Raw genomic sequence first — 16,705 nt, forward strand, 5'->3', positions numbered from 1 at the left:
TGAGCCACGCAACTGTCTGCGGTTTGGCCACTTTAAGTATCGATGACGTTACTCTTCTTTGGTGGTACTTAGGGCTGCATTTTCAATTGCAGCGACGAGTCGTATTTCTTGGACACTCGGGTCTCGCCTGAAAAGTCATAATTCAACTATAACTGGTAAACAATGACATTGTTTTTTCGACCAAATCCAAGGGATTTTTTTTTTAATTCGCATTTCTATTCAGGTTCATTGAATGTAGTTTTTAAGAAATGACCTCAAGGGGGCGCAGCATCCATTATATTATCCACCACACAATACATGCAGCCTAACCTAACAAAGAATGCTTGTCACATTTATTTCAATGAATTAGTCCACCAACTGTTTCCGACAAGAAACTGTAACAGACGGCAAAATTCATCCACAATACCTGCCCAAAGAAACTCAGCAGAGGCATAAAAACATAAATAATGAAACACAGTTTTCATTTAACTGAACACAAAGCAAACAAAAATATTTGTAGAAAAAATAAATACACAGGATTTCAGTAATTAACATTTGTAACTATTCTTCCAAGAGTTTTTGCTACAGTACATGTACTTTAAATACAGTGAATTCATGGTGACTCAACACACAAAAAAAATATTTAGAATAAATTTCAAGTGTACAATCCATAGTCAGTTAAAAGTGAATGAGCAATCACTGACTCTAGATTCAAGTAGCATGCATTTCAAACCCGAGTCTGTCCAAAAATAGATAACTCAATGGCATAAATCAGACTTGGCTCTCATCGGGAATGTGATAAGGTAGTGACCTCTTGTGGAGGAGGCTGAAACGTACACTTTAAACCCATCATGTTTTGTTAGTTGAAAATAATTGTTTACATTTCACTTCAAAGTTGACTTAAAGCATGAATACTTAAAGCAGTGTAGAAATGTGGAGTCACAAAATACACACCCAGTAAGTCCTCTCAAAACACTACATATTCTTTACGTAGTCCGCTATTTGAATTTGAGAACCATGTAACATAATGCCATACAGTCTCACTGAAGCATCCAAATGACGTTTAAAAAAACAAAAAGGTCCATAGAGGCTGCTAACACAATCCCAAAAAGCATTAAAAAAAAAAAAACAATCGCTGTAGCTAAAGACTAAAACAAAGTTCGGATCTTTACATCCATGCATCTCCAAGTTTCAATGTTCCTTTGTTGACACGATTGATCGGAGAACATTTGCGACACAGGAACGGCTCACTTTGTGGCCTCGTTCCTTCCACCAGCGTTGCATGATAACATTTCAACTCCTTAGTTAGTTGTCTCAAAAAACATGAAATCCTGCAAAAAGAAAAAAGAACAGATGTTAATGGAGAAAACCTTAAACTGACAATGATGCAAGTGCTGAAATTGAAACGTATGCCACGTCGTAAATTAACCGTGAAAATTGTTCAGGGCATTTTCGCGTTGGAGCAAAAAAATGCCTGGAAGAGATAGAAAGAGCTGAAAATCTGTTTTGAGTTTTTGGTGAAGCTAACTGCTACAGAGTGTGTGTGCACGGTCACTATGGGAACATTTCCGACAGCTAGCAAGGCTCCTGTGAGGGTTTTGTGAGTTTAATATTCAAGATGTTCTGTTTGACAAAATGTCACGAATTTGGCAACATGGAGGAACGAAATCATGCGCAGAGGACCGAACGAGCGTCGATCCTTTTGTATCCCCAGTGGGTTACTTACGATGAGGAAACATGCCCCGATCATGACAGCCTTCATCCTCACGTCCAAGTCCATCGGAAACTTGATTCCAAAGTTGTCGGAATCTGTGAACACTTCCCGAAGGAGGCCCGTCCATTGCTTGCTGATTTTCCCAATCTTGCTGACCTCATCCATGGTCAGGATCTGAACGAAGAGAGCGTATAAGATACAAACTGCTGACATCTGGATCTTTCAGACACAAATTTAGGTCTTGTTGGTTTCTGAAGCGTGGCGGGATTCCCGTTCGATTCCAGGCTGTCTGCCCGCTGGCCCGCTGCCTTGATCTTTGTTTTCTCTTAAAGGCAGCCTTGCTTCAGTTTCCTTCTCTTCGTATCAATGACCTTGCTGTGTTTAGCTTCACCCACCTCAAAGTCCACATCTGGAAGGCAGCTCCATCCACAGAAGGGCCCGTGGATCTTGAGGACCGGCTCCATGTGTTCATTGGCCACAATGAATTTCGGGGACAAAGGATGCCACTGTTGCTTGATGTACCCCACCGTGTTACCCGGAGGGGCCTGCACCTCCAACTGCTCAAAGAAAGGCCGCCGTTTGTTTGATTTGGCAGAGGTACATGACAGACTACAGGAGTATGGTCGCACCTCCTGAAGACAGCACGGGAAGAAGCAGGACATGCACTTGAGTGGACGGGTGACGGTAATGATCTCCTGTCCAAAGTTGTCCAAGACGTGGATGGAGAAGGGGCGCATGGGACCGCAGCACTGTCGACTCAGGCAGTCGTTCTCCTCGACAGCGTAAAACACATTCTGACCCACGGAGTTCCGCACCTCGTACTTGTTGTTGCTCTCAAATCCCACCAGAGCTGCGAGGACCAACGATAACGAGCTCGACTGCGCATGTATGTTTAGTTTCTCGAAAGATCTTGCTGCTTACCTTCAACCACCTCAACTTTTTGTTTGATGAGTAGCTGGTCCACCTGGAAAAGCAGATGCTGAAAATATTACCATAACTACACAGTACAGTGAACCCCCGCTATAAACTTCAAGTAAACTAAATGTCATGATCCATTTGATACAAACTAATAATTTATTTATGTTTCTTATAGTCTGAATGTTCTGAACTTGTGTGTGTTTTGCACAGATATCTGTACGTCTACAAATAAACTGAAAAGTGTCAGTACTTTTGCAACCTCTGTGTTTCAATCACCTTATTCTGCTGATGAAAATAACATATAAAATACTAAATGAATATAAACCGATTACCTGAGTGAGGTATTCCAATCCAGGCGGACAGCCTGGTATCCCCGGAACCTCGTATATGTTCATGTCTTCTCGATCTAATGAGGAATGACGGTTAATGTTGACATCTGGCGTCCTCTTCCGTTCATTTGAGGGATGACACTCAAACGGAGACGGATCCAGAGTGGTCTTTTAACACTCCATCTCTGGATTAATAATGATTTTTTCGAAACCCAGTAAGTGACGCAAGGCACGCATTTGAACTACAATTAAGCATTAGTTTGTTTATTTGTTTACAGGGACACAAAATAGTGCACGTTTCTAGGCAACTAAGTGGGTCAAACGCCAACGTCATGTCAGGCGGTAAAATGAGCGGAACTGCGCGCGCCCCACTTGTCACTGTCACGCGCCGCAAGCAGCCGTGGCCACGCGTGTCAGATGACGTCACATGCACGCATCTGTGTCGCCGCAAAAAGTGCGACTACTCACCAATTATCTGGCCGCTACTCGTATCAATAACGATCCGCTCCGGAACTAAACCCTAAGGATAAATGTCTAATCTCATTGGTCTACGTCACAACACTTCCTGTCTGCGGCAGCCAATGAGGAGGAGACAAATTAATAGACTGCTCTGTGTTTACGACTGTCGGAGATTACGTAATCAAGTAACAATAATAAAAAAGCACAAATATTGTGTCTATGTATAGAAAGAAACCAACAATTATATTATTGTATTATTACTAAATATTCGTTTAAAATGTACTATTTTGAATAGTTTCTTTGCAAGTAGTCCCAGCATACTTATGTTTAATTATTATAAACGAATCTATATAATATTTGTATCAATCTTTTATCTTTATACACTATTCTATCCTCTGTGTATTCGCAACAGCCCCATTAAATGTTATTGTCAAATGCCCACAAGAGGACAGTATTGAGCTAATAATGTGCCACCTCGTGGTCACTACTAAGTCTAATGCACAAATGACCTTTTTTCTCCACATATCAAACACAAAATATAAACACACACACACATTTGTGCAGTGTGCCTCTGTGTTACAAATTGTGTGACGCCAGCGGGTCGACTTTCCCTATTTGCACGTAAAAAATCACCGTATCCCCTCAAGCAGTGCTGATTTCTACCCGAGAAACGCTAATGAGAACAAATGACGACTCGGGTGCAGATTTGCTGACACTTCAGTAGGTTTGCGGCGGCTAAAACTTTCTTTTAATTGATTTGCGTAACACAAATTACCCAAGTGGACCCGCTGTAGCCCAGGAAACATGATTGGTGGTGTGTTGTCATAAGACAAATGTAAATGTGCTAATACAACTGCCTTTTTACACTTTAGCCATGTTTTTGATTAAGACTCCATCATCAGAAGGCCTCTGAATTGTAATGAGGTCTAATTCAAGAACCGTAGGAACAATTCTGTCTGAGCAAAGAGGTATGTGTGTGTTTATTTTTGTGCATTGTGGTATGAAACCAAAGAGGGTCAGGGCCACACTAAATAGAAAAAATAATAGGAGAATAAGGGTAGTTTCCGCAGCATCAGAAAGATCTCATTGTTTTAGAGGTATCAGGCAGAAAGAAGGGCACAAAAGAATTTCTAAGGAATTAAATGGAACACAATGAAGACAGTTATTATCAAGTGCAGAAAATACGGCACAACAGTGACATTACCGAGAACTGGATGTCCCTCCAAAATGGATGAAAACGTGAGATGAAAAGCGGTCAGGGAGCCTGCCAAGAGGGCAACTGCAAATTTGAAGGGGCTGGCAAGTACTGGCTGTGTGGTACACTTGACAACAATCAGCCGTTGTCTTCATATGTCTGTGCTACGCGTGGGCCAGGGTGGCAAGACTAGACTTAGAGAGAAAAAAACATCTCGGCCTGGCTACAATGAAACCAAAATTGAACAATTTGGCTAAAAGGTATCTCTGGTGCAAATGCAACACTGCCCAGAACACCTGAACTTTAGACTTCCAGCAACAACCCATACTAACCTTAGCTTCTCCTCGACTTACAAATATCTTGGTAAAGGTGTATTTTAGTGTTTTGTTTTATTTATACACAGATCAGGTATCGCTTTATACTGCATCCAGACTATTAAGCATGAAGAGCAATAACACACACATATATACACACGCACACAAAGTCTGTGCACCACCAAGGGAGCATTTTATCACCTGGAATGGCCGGGAAGAACACTGACACTGATGTTCTTCATCAGTGAGATTCAAAACAAAGCAGTACAAGGCTGGCCTTCTCAGTTCCCATCTGAATAAACACGGCAGACAGTCAGGGGGTCTTTGAAAGCCGCTCAGATTGTCTTTCTGACTCCAAGAGCCCAGTTACACCCACCGGGGGTTTCTCGCTTTCTCTCTTTGTGTGTGTGTGTGTGTGTGTGTGTGTGTGTGCATGCGTGTGTGTGCGCGTGTGTACATGTGTGTGTCTGTGTGTGTGTGTGTGTGTGTGCGCGTGTTCGCCGCATTCCTACCTGTTTTACAATCCGTCTGTGTGTCTGTTTGTGTTTGCGCCGTGCTCTTTAGCTGCACGGGTAATCTTTCGTGCACTCCTAACGAGCTTGTCGCGTCGGCCGCATAATGAGGACACCCCGAGATGAATGTTAAAAAAAAAAAAAGGCCTCCATTTACGCCGCTTTCGTCTTGGTGTTCATTAGCTTAGCGTGGAGGTTACAATATGTCCCAGTGTTCCCAGCTCAAAATTGCACGTGTCACAGAGGAGGCTGGCTTCTTCTCCATCCTGATGTGTGTTTTTGTTTTGTTCACTGCAATGTCAAAATTAGGGCTGCAGTGAGTCCATTTCTATACCTAATGTCCTCCTCAGGGCGAATAAAGTTTTTTTTGTAGCTAGTCGGCCACTGGTCATTGCATCATCCGTGGATGTCCAAGCTTTTGTCTCCTCACCACAGTGCATCCCTCCCGCTTTTCACCCCCCCCTCTAACTTGTGCTTTTGTGCGTCGTGACTTTTCGACGGGGGTTATCTGAGCGGAGACAGTATGCCTCGCTCTGGCACGGGACCTCAGTTTCCACGGCAACTTTATAATTGTTTTGGACGGGTTCCAAGCGCTGCTGGATGCCTCGGTGTTATTGATGTCAAAAGAAACATGTATGAAATGAGCAGACGTGGATGGCGTCCATATGGTTCCGTACGCGCTCTCACGGAAAGCCGAGTTTTTTCTCCTCCTACTCTATTTGCTTTTTCTCATTTGTTATATTTTCGACAATAGAGTTCATACATCTTAAAAATCAGTATTCCAAATTTGGAGCCTGCGTGCTTGTCCCGTCACGTTTGCAGCCCTCGCTCCTCCCTCATCCGGGCCACAAGGTCATTGTCGTATGTCTGGGGAGAGTATGGCGGCCTTATTGAGGACAATGTGCGCCAATCATGGCGCGATTCAAATGTGAATATGCGCGGCGGCACCCATCAAGAATCTTTTCTTTGCAAGTCACATCATAGTCGTCTGCCTTTTGACAAGGGCAGCCATCTGGTGCTTGTCGCCACAACCATATTATGACACGCATTATATGCTGCAACAATCATTTCATCAGGCGTAGGGACCATATCAGGCCCACCCCTATTTTTTGTGGCCCACTAAACCAAATCATACGTTGATGGCTTTTGCAAACGTGGTTTTTGTTGTTTTTAAGGGCCGGTTTGGAAAAATATTGAATAGTTTTTCAAACTCACGATGTCAACTTAAACATAAAAAGAAAAGAATTAGAGGTTTCATCTTTAAAACATTTATATAACTCTCTTAAAGGCTGCTAGATTCATGCCAAGATGAAAGAAATGAAGTGTATTTGAACACGTCTGGTGCAGACAAACAAAAACTATTTCCAAATTATGTTTAATTTTCTCATTACTGTATTATATTATTGAAACTATTTTTACGAGCACATTTACCTCATCTAGAAATTAGCTGGCCCAATATTCGATTTGAAAAGAAATCAAATGTGAGCACAAAAGGCCATCCACCCTGGAACCCAAAACACAAGACCTGAATGTGTTGCTTTGTTTTTGAATTTCATCCAATTGCTGCTGCTTCTCTCTCCTGTCTTTGAAACATCAACCAGCACAGAATTATTTTTCCTTTATCCAAAAGCTCCATCCGCCCACCTCCCCGCCCTTCCCTCACTTTTTCCCCGGCTTAATTTATGACCTGCGAGGCAGAGCCCATGGAGTGAGAAGTGAGTGAGACTGGTGTGAAAGCCCTGAATGGAGCTGTGCCAACAGGCCCTCCGAAACAAGACCAGGAAAAATAAAGAAAAAAATGAAGGCACCACAGCTGTTTTAGAGGCAAACGTCAAGTCACGCGGCCGCTTCTTTCTCTGACTGGCACTCATGCTGACTTTATTGCATAAGTGCCATGTTGCATTTACAGGTAGAGAAACCTTTGGGAACGTGTGAGATAAGCTTTATTTAGCAAGTAGACTAGAATAGAGAATGAGGCAAGCCGAGCGACGTTGTGGGTTTGCTTGGTTCGCAATGCGAGCCCGAAGATATCTTGATGTCAATATCAGTTGACAGCAGGGGGTGATATAGGCCAACATGTCAGTGCCCTGAGATGATTGAAAACGGATGGCTCAATCTGCTTAATTCTATTCCCACAAGCGCAATATTAATCAAAATAGTGTGTTTAGACCCGTGGAGGCACGCTCAAATGGTTGCCTCGAATTTGCTTTTAAGAATGATTTGTAGCTGCGCTTTATTACTTTTGACAGACTACCAAATCGAACTTCACAGATTCCTTCATATTACTCCATCCTGTTGAGTGGTTTATAGACAAAAGTTTCATCGTGTTCCGAGGCTTTATTAGCCGAAGATCCACAGTGTTCTCAAGTAATGATTCTTAACTTATTAGGTATGCCACGCTTACAACGAATATAAAAAAAGGGTTTCATTTGCAATTTAGAATTTTGCTTTGAAAAGCATTTTGTTTCTAAATGCTTGCAGCAGTTTAGTGTGCTTAATGCACAAAAGAGAGGCCTGTGCTGCCTTCATGCAAGACTTTAAATTGTTCCATCACCATGTGATTAACCTAAAACACTTGTATCTCAAATCAGCTTTTCCCAACGAAAGGAATAAAAATAATATTATTAAATAATCCAGACATATATAAAGAAGATGATCACAAGTGCTCAGTATGCTCAGTAAAAAGTAATTTCTCTAGAGAGGATAAAGAATTTATGCTGGATTTTCAGCCCTTGTTTTTTTTGGGGGGGGGAGGGGTCTGGGGAGTAGATCCAGTAGATCCAAAATGGCGGAAAGAGAACATCCATCTGCAGACCACGATCCGTCTTCAAAATCCGAAAATCTCGAAGGTGTTATTTTTCAAAGCCGGCCTCATGTGCACCTCCTGCCGAGGGCCGGCGGTCGTGGTTCAAGAGAAGGTTCTCGCAAAAGGTGAGGCCGGGGGGGTTGTTTTTCTGAGGCCCACCTCGATCCCCTCCCTTCTCGTACCCCGGTGTCATAATGGCGGCCTGTATAGCATAGCTTACTGCTGATGGCGCTTAGCTCGCATGCATTATGGCTTCCAGAATGTAGAGGGTGCTCCAAGTCCACGTTTGAGAAGCTAAGGCCCTTCAAACCCCACCCCACGTCATCACCAGCAAAGTGAAATCTCTGCTTTGTGCTTTCGCTGGATGAAATAATTAGAAATAAATGCAAAGCTGCAGAACATGCAGCTATTGTTGTGCCATACAGCTGGCTGGAGCTTGCGTATGTATACATGTATGTGTGTGTGCGTGTGTAAAATGGGACAGTGCGGCAGTAACAGCACGAGAACAATCCCCCGCACCTGGTACTCACCTCTCGGGTGGACACGACGCCATGCTGGCACGCCGTAAAACTCCTTTGTGGAAAAACACCATCACGCTGAGGCTGATAAAAAAGGAAAATAGGATTCTTCTTTTCCCCAATGTGTGCATGTGGGCGTGCGTGCGTGCGTGTGTTGAAATGGACTTTTTTTTTTTTCTCAATGCAGTGCGGTCTCTTTAGAAACCTTTGATTTAACCAGTTCTTAAGAAAAAAAAAATCAAACGCCTAAGGTATATGTAAATAAAAAAAAAAAAATCAGATTGTTGTCATATTAATTTGAAAGATATAGTTAAGAACAATTCTAAATTATTTTTTAGGGTACGTTTAAAGAAATTCTGAGATATAGCTATAAAAAATCTGAATAACATACAGTATTTGTAAAGGTAGTTAAAAACCATCTGACTTTAATTTAGCTTTTTTTGTCCGGTTTAAAACTATCCAGAAAAAGGCAAATATATAATTTAAAATAAAATGTTATTTACAATATATATTATTATTATTATTATATTTTATAGTTATAATATTCAGAATAAAAACTATTTTCACGTTTAACACATTGAAAAATCCATTGTCAAATGTATTTACAAATACTTATTTTACAATACATTGGGGATTTGTATCTAGACGTTCATTTAAAGCGAGACGTTTTTTTGATGAAATTAAACATATTTAATTTTGTTATGTATATCATCATACAAATCTGCCTGAGAAGTTGTGATTAATGCAATGTAATTACTGTAAAAAAAAATGACATTCCATGTTAAAATGCAATTAAATATAATGAACATAGAAATAAAGAGATAAAAAGAAATAAAATAAACAATTTTCGCTGTATTGATCCTATCACAATTGTTAATGCTCATGCCCAAAGTTTTTATCGTGTATGTTCAACATGGACCAGCTCGACACATACGCACGCACACACACTTGAATATTTCCCCCCTGCGTGCGTCACTGTCGGCACCGGGTTCAAAGTTCATGGTGCTTTGGGGCTTTGGGCCGCCGTCGGCTAAACGTGAGCCACGGGAGCATGTGGACGGCACGCTTGCGCTGTGTACAATGCTCCTCTGTTCTTGTGGCACTATGTACCTAAAACACACACACACACACACACACACACACTGACCTGAGTTCACACTCACTCAAACTTGGAAAACGGGGTCATTGGCCAACAAGTCCTTACAACAAACACACACATATATATATATATATATATATATATATATATATATATATATATATATATATATATATATATATATATATATATACACATACATAATATATGTAAATATTGGAGGGACATCCAGTTCTCGGTAATATCACTGTTGAGCCGTATTTTCTGCATTTGATAATAACTGTCTTCATTGTGTTCCACTTAATTCCTTAGAAATTCTTTTGTGCCCTTCATACTGACTGATACCTCTAAAACAATGAGATCTTTCTGATGCTGCGGAAACTCCCCTTATTCTCCTATTTTTTGTTCTATTTAGTGTGGCCCTGACCCTCTTTGGTTTCATACCGCAATGCACAAAAATAAACACACACATACCTCTTTGCTAAGACAGAATTGTTCCTACAGTTCTTGAATTAGACCTCATTACAATTCAGAGGCCTTCTGATGATGGAGTCTTAATCAAAAACATGGCTTAAGTGTAAAAAGGCAGGTTGTATTAGCACATTTACATTTGCCATTTATATATAAAGCATGCCTGCAAACCTGTAAATTCAATTAATTAAACCGAGCTGTCAAATAAGATCAAAATCCGAATGCGGTCATTGATCATATACGTCAAAGTCAGTGTGTGTAGAAAATGGAATGCATGAAGAATGTTGAGCTCCGTCCCCTCCGCAGCGTTGAAGTCCGGCATCCATCTCGCGCTAATATCCCTTAATCGGATTCACTTGGCCGCACAGTTGCCCGTCGGATTGCCTTCGTGGGTGATGGATGGTCTTGTCAGAAATGCCAAGGTCGATATGCTACCCCAAGAAAAAAAAAATCTGAAATTGAGAATTGCTTCCCATGAATCATCATCCCTGTAATCTGACCTTGCTTTTTCTGAGGGAGGGCCCACTGCAGGCGTTGATCTCTCCGACAGGTCGTGTCACTCGCTCGCAGCCATATTGCCGTAGTCACAAGAATTAGCATTTTGCTACATAAGGAAAAGATTGCTAACACAATTTTTTCCCCGGCTGTACTGGGCAGCACTGATTCACCTCATCAACCGCCCATGCAGGTAATTAAATATTCTCGTCGTAAGACACGACATGACATCATCCACTGAAGAGTCCTGCACATCGCTCTATTTTGAACATCTGTAGATGTTCAAGAACATTCCAACATTTCGTCCATCAGTCTTAGGCAGAGGCGAGAAGTAACAAATTTGTTGCTAAGCTGTGAGTTTCTGGTACTGCTTGTTGATTTATTACAAATGATATTGTTTGTGAAAACTGTGGTCAGTTCAGTCCATATAATTCTCTCGGAAAGCACCAAAGCTATTCCAATTATTTTTTCTTTCCCCTTTAGCAGTCCAAGCAATTGGCAAGTTAACAAAAGACGGAAACTATTTGCTTGCGGCCTACCTGTCTGGAGTTTGGGCCATGTCGGCTTCCTCCCAAATAGCAGCACACCCGCAGTCCTAAAAAAAACATGTCCTATTGTCTCGTAAATGGATGGATGGACATTAAAAGCTGTAAACGGCCGTTTTATAAGCCACACAATGCAGAGTTCGCCTCCACTGGGTCAAGCTTTCCCCATTCTCCAGAATAAAGGAAATTACTTCAATTAACTATAAAGTTAATCAATACCGCTCCTTACCAAAGTCAAGCTGCGAGAAATCCCTTGATAGACATTGCAATAATTGCTCCTAACGACGGGGACGACTACGTCTCTCCGCTTAATTACATGTGGCTTAATATTTAAATGTCGCATTTATGGGGGTTTTAAAGTACTGTATCATAATCACGGCCTTCAATTTGAAATATGCACCGTTCCGAGTGTGACTGGTTACACGTGGCAGGTAACGCTAGCAGAATGTCGAGTATGTATTATGCACGAGGCGCCACTGACACCAACGGGTAATTGTCCTTTCCCCGATCGGCGGGAGGCCGCCAACCGTCGGTTCACATCTACTAAAGCCCGACAGTTGCAATGCGACCACCGGGAACAAAAGCCCCCCCCCCCCCCCCCCCCCCCACCACCACCACCACCAACGGCCCCCACCCCCGTCCATGCTAAAACCTCATTTTCATTTCTACTGCACTTTAAAGACTTTAAATATTAGCGAATCAATTCGACTATATTAAAAAGGTTGTTTTAAAACAGTGCACCCAATTTATTTCATACTTTCAATTTTTTGCACACAATGTAATAGATAGTGGAGAGTGATTTAATAGTCTTCCAAGTATTTTTTATATTTTTACATTTATAGAAAAAAATTAATAAAATATGAAGTCTTAATACATTGGTACCAGCCCTCAAAAATGTTGTTACATGGTTTTAATGAAGAAGAATAGAACTATATTTTATCAAAGCAAAATCTCTTGAAGGGGGCGTGGCCTTCCTTGTGAATAACATCACAAGTAGTTTGACCTTGCGTGTTTTTTGCTGGTTTATTATCCGTAAACAAACACATTTTAGTTGCATTCGGGCTTTGTTGAAGGGGCCAAAATACTGATATGATCTCGAACCTTCTGCTCATCCAATGTTAATTTCCCCCATCGCGCCCTCCCCTCCCCTCCCCCCACCCTCTCTCCGTTCAGGCTGTGGTCATTTAAACTTGGCTCCTGCAGGATCAGGGGTTGCACCCCCGGCGTCCTGGCCCATGGCCAAGCGACGACTCTCCCAATCTGGCCGCCGAAAGCGCCACCTTATCTAATTGGCCCGAATCACCCGCTGGTCGAGGACCCCCCGCCGCCGCCGCCATGGCAAAGACCTTTGCGAGGAATCAAACAATGTTTGCAAACTGTTAATGTCATGTTTGGTCAAGGCTTGAAGGCTTCTCCAAAAGCTGCGCACACAAAGACTCGCTAATTTTACTTGTACCGGCATTAGGGGAGAGAATGAAACAAAGGCGTTTTTTTTGTTTGCTTGTTTATGACAGAAACCTTGACTATCTACCAATGCCAATTTGATACAATAGACTTTGAAGCCAGAATCTCCAAACCAGGCTCGGGTCTTTATATTTTTATAGTTTATAGTTATGGGCCGCTATTATGTAAATTAGCCAAAATGCTCATTCACAATCTGGCAAAGTCAAGAACACGTTTTCAAAAAACAGGAAAGAGAAATTTTGGTGCTGCCTTTTTTAAGTTTTCCGTAGTAACAAACAAACAAAGCTTTTTTTTGTATCTCCGCGACGTTTACTTTGTAGTTTCAAAGCAATGACTGCCATATACGCAAAACAAGCGAGCCCAGCCCAGCTGCACGCCCACCACACCGCCACTTATTGAGCGCTGACAAAAAGCGGAAATGCTGCGGGCTAACAAACGCTCTCCGACTAGCGTTGAGAAGCGTGCGAGCACACAAGTTAAGCAGACCTTTGGGTCACAGTGTGAGTGAAAAACAGAACGCGGGAGCGAGCCAGCGAGCAGCTGCAGGAGCTGTGGGGTGGGTTTGGCCTTACGGGCGGGCGGGCGGGCGGGCGAGCAGCGAGGGGCAGGGGGGTGTGGGGGCTCTTTTCGGGGATGCTGCGGGGAGACTCGGAGCACGGGGGCCCGCCTGTTTAATTGGAGCTCATTTACACAGCAGTGGAGCAGGAGACACCTGAAGGGCCTTGGCTGCCTTATCAGCTAAATAGCTCCCTCTCTACCACTTGTACCAGTCAGACTCCTCGTCTTGTTAATGCATTCGCTTCTCCTCCCCGATCATCCATTGCTTCTCTCGTTTTGCTTATTTACGCCGCGCCTCTTCTTGGCTTTGCTGACTTTTGAGTTATTCACGTAGTCAAAAAGCACAATGGGCTCCGTCACGTAAAAGGGTAAAATATTTTGATTGTCGACGCCAGTCTCTTCATAATCCCTCCGTGACTTTTGTTTTTTTCCCTTTTTTACCATTTTACGATAAATGAAAGCAATTTTCTGGGTTGCGGGAAGGGCACGTGGGAGTACGAGAAAGAGGAGGAGGAAGAGCAGCGGGAGGAATAGGAGGCAAAAAGAAGAAACAACTTTACTGTAATCATAGTCATGTTCAATCAGACACCCGCTATTAAGTTGATAAATACACTTTTCCCAGTGTGAGTCCAGATACACTGAGTACCCCTCAGGCACACTTGTGCTCTTTAACTACCTCCTCCGCCGGCTTTCTCCACTCAAACAATGGCGACTCTCCTCCCATTAACTCACATTTCGTACACTCCCGCAAGATGTCCCCCTGAATTCGTCCTCGCGGGGCAGGCCGCTATATGATGGACTAAATGTAGTCCTCAATAGGACTGATTTGGTGAGTGGCTTCTTTTCCCGCTTTTGGGGATCCAAAGACGGTTTTGGCGCATTAGGAAAGTCCGAGTTTCTTATTTCTTCTTTCTCTCCCCCCTCTCCACCTTTCCGCCCCGGCGGTAATAAGAACAAATGGAAGTGTAGAGCGAGTCGGAGGAAGAAAGGAAAAGCCTTTTCCCGGCTCCCGTCGCCGGCCACATGCTGGCGACGAGGCCGAGACGAGGCCTCCCGTCGCGAGTGGCGGTGTCATGGCCACCACACACCTGATAAACATTAAGCACACTTTGGCTAAGTGTGATTGTTGTTCTTGTTGTTTAGTCTTTTGACGCACCCCTTTTGGTTCTGGCGGTCTTCTTATTTGTCTACCGGGAAGACAAGCAAACCGTACGGGAATTTTAAATAATGAGCCACATGCTGCTTCACCATGCCAAAAGACCAAAACATTATTAGCAGCCTGTTAAATTTCCATTCCAGATGATATCTCATTGTTGGAGTGATGGGTGTTAAGTCGCAGCACGTGTTTGCTCAGCGGTACCATCGACAACATTTACCTTAAGGTGAACGTAAAACGGGACCAAAACAGACGCGCTCAACCGGCGCATTTATTGAATTCCGCCCTTTGCTTTGAAACATGAATATCCTGTGTACAAAAGTTTCCCATAGGTTTCTTTGAGTCTTAAAAGAAAATTCATAACTCGAGCGGTCAAAGTTCGGAGTGCTTCCCAGCTTGAATGTGCCGAGTGAGGGGGCAGTGGGAAAGCGGCGGAACATGTCGACTTTGAATGGAACGTTATTTATATATATTTCTTTTTTGGGGAGGGTTATATGCATGTCCACATAAGTTGCAATTATTAATACTGGACAGTCACCATATACGCTGCATTTTTCCGATGATCGTATTATTTGTGCGAGCCTGAGCAACCAATCTTCAAGAGTCTTCCTAGCAACCAGCGACCTGGTTTTGACCCGAACATGGAAGGAAAACATATGTTCTACCGGTCTTGGCTGGCTGGCTACCCGCAGAGAGGGTTGGGAATTCCTCCAGCGGGAGGGAGGCATGGAAGAGGGGAGGGCCGGCTGTACATTAATGTCCCGTAGCCATACACATGGCGAGAGTCCGCCGCGCTTTATATCCGCGTGACGTCGAACAAGCTGCGAGCACGTTAACCTTTGCAGCTACCGTAGACGAACAGAACATTAAATGGCGCGTTATGAAACAGCTCGAGCTCCCTTTTCACGCCACTAATCCTACGGGCTCAGTCGGCCCTCTGCTTCCCTATTGTTTTTTTATTACGTGTAAAGCGGTTGCCAGCTTGCTATATAACACTCAAACCGGGATCGCTCGCATCGGTAAGCGCTCAGGGAAGTCGGATTTCGAATGCGTTTGTGAGCATACCTTGGCTTGGGGTCGGGGCTACGAAGGCGTGGTTGCCTCTCGTAAGAGCTTCCTGTTACTTTGGGGGCGAAGGGAGGGATGCTAAGCGGTCGCTAGTGGCGGCCCACGTCTCCCCCCTTTATTTACTCTGACCCCTTGTCGGCGGGAGGCCCACGGAGGGCACATGCCAAACTCCCCAGCGGGTAGAGAGGGCCCTGCCCTCTCACTCACCTCACTGCCCGCCCCTCCGTCTCCATGCAGATTTATGAGCAGTTCTGCAACCAAGGCGGCGCGAACCACGATACCCTCCTCCTCCTCTTTCTGCGACATGAAAATTGTTCGTACGGGCAACAGCTGATTCGCTTTTGCCGTCATTTCTCAGGAATCTTTCGAACATGACTTTGGGTTTGTCGCCAGATGCTTGCTTGGTGGATGTCTCATTGTTCTCCACTGTTGATCCTATTTCAAGCAAGTACGGTTCCGACATGCACTGATTGCCTTTTAATGAGCGACTTACCTTTCAAGTGGTGAATGTGATGTGATATGTACAATTGCTAAATGTGTACTCCAATAAATTCACATTAAAAGGAATTATAAGTATGAATAAGTGAGCGGTGGCTTCTAAGATGTTAGTTCTTCAAACAAGGCGAAAGCTTCCTGCCTGATGTCAATGTCAGCGCAATTGGATGATTACCATAGTAACGCCACCTCAGCGACCAATCACAGTGTGTTTATTTGCTTAAAGCAATTAGCCGCTGCGATTCGCTGTACAAACATAATTGCGAACTAATCTTTTGCTTCCAGGGATTTCTCTATTTATGGCTTTTTTTTTTTTTTTTTGGTGTGGGTAACTGTAGAAACATCAGTGATAAAAACACAATGCCTACAAGCATAGTTACACTTATCGGCCTTCTCGGGACGCATGCCAAGTCTCAAGCTCAGTCTCAGACTTGACTTGATCTGCCAGTCACCAAACCACCAAACACGCTGGCCATGTATTCATCCTTTCAAGCAAGAACTTTCCAACACATCCAAACATGGCCAGCAGGTCACGAGGATAAAAAAAAACAAAAAAAATGGGTCTCTCCACACGGTGAGATTTTTCACTTTTACAGCAAATCGATCGTCA

At 43.3% G+C, this 16,705-nt stretch overlaps 1 protein-coding gene and 1 long non-coding RNA gene across 4 annotated transcripts in view; one reads left to right on the plus strand and one right to left on the minus strand.

Annotated features, from left to right (window-relative positions):
• LOC148381177 (uncharacterized) overlaps positions 1-16,705 on the plus strand; it is a 94,233-nt gene that overhangs the window by 67,488 nt on the left and 10,040 nt on the right. The gene's annotated exons all lie outside the window — the stretch shown is intronic.
• Positions 186-3,489, minus strand: LOC148381179 (phospholipid scramblase 2). 2 transcript variants are annotated; one of them, XM_088363651.1, is made up of 7 exons: positions 3,409-3,489; positions 2,944-3,017; positions 2,615-2,657; positions 2,323-2,543; positions 2,089-2,250; positions 1,706-1,867; positions 186-1,310 (listed from the first exon to the last, which is right to left on the minus strand). In XM_088363651.1, exons 2-7 carry the CDS (start codon positions 3,004-3,006, stop codon positions 1,281-1,283), a joined length of 681 nt encoding a protein of 226 aa, XP_088219777.1. In that variant the 5' UTR covers positions 3,007-3,017; positions 3,409-3,489; the 3' UTR covers positions 186-1,280. The 2 variants fall into 2 exon arrangements, with proteins under 2 accessions (XP_088219777.1, XP_088219778.1); XM_088363652.1 differs by having other exon boundaries at positions 2,944-3,125; positions 3,409-3,459.

Source organism: Syngnathus floridae, chromosome 20, assembly GCF_059516105.1.
Source record: "Syngnathus floridae isolate MCC-2025c chromosome 20, RoL_Sflo_1.0, whole genome shotgun sequence".
In the NCBI taxonomy this organism is placed as follows: Eukaryota; Metazoa; Chordata; class Actinopteri; order Syngnathiformes; family Syngnathidae; genus Syngnathus; species Syngnathus floridae.